At 41.6% G+C, this 4,443-nt stretch overlaps 1 protein-coding gene across 3 annotated transcripts in view; it reads right to left on the reverse strand.

Annotated features, from left to right (window-relative positions):
- Nucleotides 1–299: 299 nt before the first annotated feature.
- The window catches only part of sona (SON DNA and RNA binding protein a), a 12,242-nt gene continuing 8,098 nt past the window's right edge, over nucleotides 300–4,443 (reverse strand). For all 3 annotated transcript variants that reach the window (XM_029458870.1, XM_029458868.1, XM_029458869.1), the window contains exons 7-10: nucleotides 3,696–4,207; nucleotides 3,080–3,561; nucleotides 2,808–2,900; nucleotides 300–2,626 (exon numbers count right to left, since the gene is read on the reverse strand). In XM_029458870.1, coding sequence (XP_029314730.1) covers nucleotides 2,826–2,900; nucleotides 3,080–3,561; nucleotides 3,696–4,207 — 1,069 coding nt within the window. In that variant the 3' untranslated portion in view covers nucleotides 300–2,626; nucleotides 2,808–2,825. The remainder of the gene's footprint in view (nucleotides 2,627–2,807; nucleotides 2,901–3,079; nucleotides 3,562–3,695; nucleotides 4,208–4,443) is intronic.

Raw genomic sequence — 4,443 nt, forward strand, 5'->3', positions numbered from 1 at the left:
ATAAATAAATATATCAATAATTCTATTTGCTTTCATGGGCTGGTGACTTGGAAAGACAGCGACGACTTCCTCCCAAAAGACGGGACGAGATGTAGTTTGATACACATTTTAGCTTTAAAACAGTTTGTTATTCTAACATAAGATTTTAAGCAAAATACCAACTCATCCCTTATTAAAATATAATGAAATATACCTTTTTCTAAACACCGTTTATCCAGCCCCAACGACATGTTTAAGTCTTAAATGTGCAGTGACACATTATAAGCCTGACTAAAGTGAACATAGCACACCAGTCTATATAGATCATTGAGGTTTTTAATAATCATCAACACATTTATGTACAAAGCAGGCGCTGTCATATTCAAATGACCCAAAAAAAAAAAAAAGAATCCTAAAATGCATTTTTTTCTTTTTTCGTTCATAAAATAGCTAGATTACCTCAGGGTATCAATTCAACAGTTCAACAATGCTTTTGGTACAGTCGGTAAAGTTACAGTTCGTCAAAACCGTAACAGATTATGTTCCACAGTTAAACAGCCCTGGGCGTGGGATGTCGACAAAGAAGGATGGATCCAGAATTATTTCTCTCTCCAATGAAAATAAATGAGTTACGAATGCAAGAGTCCTTAAAAACCTCATCCATTCCAAAAGCACTAAGTTTGTCTTTGTTCTTCAGTTAACCAATGGGACAAAAGCATTCGGTGCAGCATGGACCTCGTTTACCCAGACGCAGCTCGCACAGAAGGCCTACTAAACTCCAACAACATTCACAAGTAAAGCAGATTAAATGAGTTAGTGGTAGAAATGAAAAGGGCTTGTTGGGAGGGTTTTTCATTGTTTGCATAATGGAAATCCTCCATCCTATTGGCCACCTGAATACAACGGTTCAAGATGTTTTTAAATTTAATGTGGTTCTAGTTCTTTCCTCTAAAAAAACAACAAAAAAACATCTTGAAAGAAATAACCTGATTGTCTATTATACAAAAACTTTAATAATGGTACAGTTTGGGACATGCTCAACTTTCAACTCTACAACCACTAGAAGTAATGTGTCATCCGCAAGCGCAATAACATGAATGATACACTCCATGTGTGTCTCTATAAAAAGCAACCGATAGAAACTTATGTTTTAATAATGTAAACAGCAACAGAAAAGCAAAAGCATCTAAAGCGGATTATTATTATTTTTATAATGCCTATTGTTTATCATGCATTTAGTCACACGGTGAACTAGAAAGGTTCTTCTTCTAAAAAAAAAGTAATAATTGCCTCCATTTACAGGGTGAAGTTTAAGGGAAGTTACATTTTACCCATCCGGTTTCTTAAATCAGGAAAACTAAAAATGGTTAGTGACTAAGGTAAAGCTTGGTGGCCCAAGGTCCAGTCAGTCAACTCTTGTGGGATTATGGTAGGTTGTGTTCTGTTGGCAAAGTACCAACATCTTGGATCTCCGAGACAGCCATTAACCAGCATTGCTGATGACAAATGATTAGAAACACAGACCTTTCAAATGTTTGCACTCGACCAAATGTCTTGGAGTTTTAAAATGCTATCTTGACAATTCCCATTGAATACTAACTGCATCAATATTCAATGGGAATTGCCATGATAGCATTTTTAAAGCATCTAAAAGACAGATGTTATATAATTATAGTGTTCTGCAAAACACTGCATGTTAGGATATTGGTGTCAAAAGTGTGACCCATTTACATATACAGCAAACCATGTTTCCAAGTAGGAAAGAACTCCCAACAAAGCCCAAACGAAAGCTCAGGTTAGAGTCAAAGATGAGGTTGGTGCTGTTTAAAATAGAGGGATCGAAAATCACACCCAGGGCAGTGCTAACTGAGTTAGTTCCGTTTCGTAAATGAAGACGAAAATCTGTCATAGCCAACATACAAACCTTCTTTTTACAGCCAATATATTCAGTTATTCCATTCCTTTAAAAATAATCAGATCTGGCACCCTGTTCCAGGATTCACAACATGTGGTCACTCTCTTGCCCTGGAGACCCAGGCTTTTGAAAACAAATCACATGTGGGGATCAACCAAAACTTCATCTGCATTATTTGTTTAGAAAACCAGTGACTAGCGGTAACCGAGGGGAATACAGAAGAACAAGGAAGGAGTCCCCACTTAACTCAATTATTTAAGAAAGCATAAAAGTAAAACAAATTTAGAGAAACTAATCTTTTACAAAAACACTTGTGCCACTAGTTAGTTTGGTTTGTTTCCGCTTTAGTCAGTGACTGCCTAAATGAGCAGCAACACTGAGGTTGTGAAAGTCACTATATACACAAAACAATTCACTCACGGACTCACACTCACTGTACAGTCACACAATATGTCAGTGTGTCCAGATTACTCAGTGGTATCACAGGTGACAGTCTGCCAGTCTCTTTCTCTCTCTCACACACACAAACAGAAACAAACTGGGAAGCTGGGTGGGGCAGTGGCTGTTGACGGTGCACCTATATTGTAACTGTGACAACTCCGGTGCGCTTCTTCTTCTTCGAGGTGTATGAGGCTCAGTCAGGACATCTGGCTACCAAAGAGAACTGTGGGAAGGTAAGTCTTCCTGTAAAGCATTTGTTACATTTTCCCTTAGTTCTTTTGAGGGGAGTGACTGTGTGCAGACAAAGAGAGAGAAAAGGTCAAAGTTAGTTTGCCATTTAATTTCTACAGACAACATTAGATTTCCTTACAACGGCAACTTGTCTATTTAATATGCAGAGCCCCAGTGATGAACAAAATGACAAGGACACAGACTGACAAGGAAATGGAAGAATAAAGATTGAACATTTTACCGTGAGGGCTTGGCGGTTTTAGCTTTCATCATCAGAGACATGGGGCTTAGCAATGGCCATCTCCTCCTTGCTATTTGCAATCATCTTACACTTCTACAAAAACACAGAAAAAAAAACAAATCAGTTACTTTGAGTTGGCACAGTCATGCACATGGACACCCTAAAAACCACAACCACATTACTCACTATTCAACATAGTTTCTATCAAAAGAATCTGCACATTATTATAAAAGTAAAAACACTTTCAAACAAAAACACAGTCCCCCAATTACCTCAGTAAGCTCCTTGATGGTGTGAATGTTAGCTTGCTGAGTGACCTTCCTCTTTGCTTCCTCAATGTGGTCCAGGTTAAGGGTTGGTTGTGGGGGGGCGAGACACGGGGGAGGCTTGTTAGTGATGGTGGGGAGCGGGGCAAGGGGAGGCATGGCTGCGAGGGCACCCATGTTGGTCAAGGCAGCGGTCATAGTAGCTGCGGTCATACTTGCCATCGCGGCAGACATGGTTATGTTTGACATGCTGGCCATTCCTGGAATATTGGATAGCCCCATCGGACCCATGTTGGGCATATTCGGCATGTTCGGCATCCCCATGCCCATTGGGAGAGGTAGAGGTAAGGAGAGGGGGGTAGGAGATGGAGTGGGTAGAGGGAGCTGGAGGATGGCTTTTGGCCGAAGACTCTCAGGAATGGGCACTCCCGCCTTAGCACACATGGCGGCAGCATTAGCTTTGGCTATCTCCAGTAACTGATCCTTATCTGAAAGAGGAGGACAAAGGCTAGATTAAGCATACAAGCAGTGTAAAACAATGTATAAACTTCTAAACAAAAAAGATCATACAAACATTAAACCATGAATGTTGTCTTAAGTGTGACAAATAAAAACATTTTACCCAGTTCAGTGAGGCGTGGAGGAGTCTTGCTGGTGCTGCGTCGTGTACGGGACCCTGAGCGGCGCTGCTTGCGGAGAATCAGAACTGGAGAGTGGCTGGGTTCCCTTTTCCACCTGTCCCGCCTATCAAACGAACGACTGCGAAACACTGGACGCCTCCCTCGCCCCCTCGACCTAGACCTGCGTCTGCGATCAGAAGAACGAGACCTTGATCGCCTGCTTCTGTCTACTGACCGTTTTCTCCGACCTGTGGAGCGACTCTTGGATCGCTTGCTTCTGTCTGTGGACTTGGACCTCCTCCTCCCACGGGCATTGGGTGAGCGGGATCGTCTCTTTCGGGTCGGAGAGCGGGACTTGGATCGACGGATTCTGGTTCGTGACTTCGAGTGTGATCGTTTGCGCCGCGCAGCCGAGCGTGACCTCCTCCGCCGGGCAGGACTCCGAGATTTAGACCGTCGTTTCTTCCTCTCTGATGGAGAGACAGATTCTCTTTTCCTTACAGGAGACTTGGACCTGAGGGAAAAAAGGTGAATGATAAGATGGATGAAAAATTGTACATATGCACAATACTGACTTTTTAATTACACCTACTAGTTTGGCATAATGTTAGCATTAGGTCTGGTGATTAGATGCCTTTCAAGTCCCGGTTTCATGAGTTTTTTATTTTATTTAAGTACTGTAAGCTCTTGAAAAGGTATTAAATGTTTCTCTTTTAGGACGCACAAAACCTGAATTTGTGATGTGGGACA

Source organism: Cottoperca gobio, chromosome 21 (genome assembly GCF_900634415.1).
Source record: "Cottoperca gobio chromosome 21, fCotGob3.1, whole genome shotgun sequence".
Taxonomy (NCBI): Eukaryota; Metazoa; Chordata; class Actinopteri; order Perciformes; family Bovichtidae; genus Cottoperca; species Cottoperca gobio.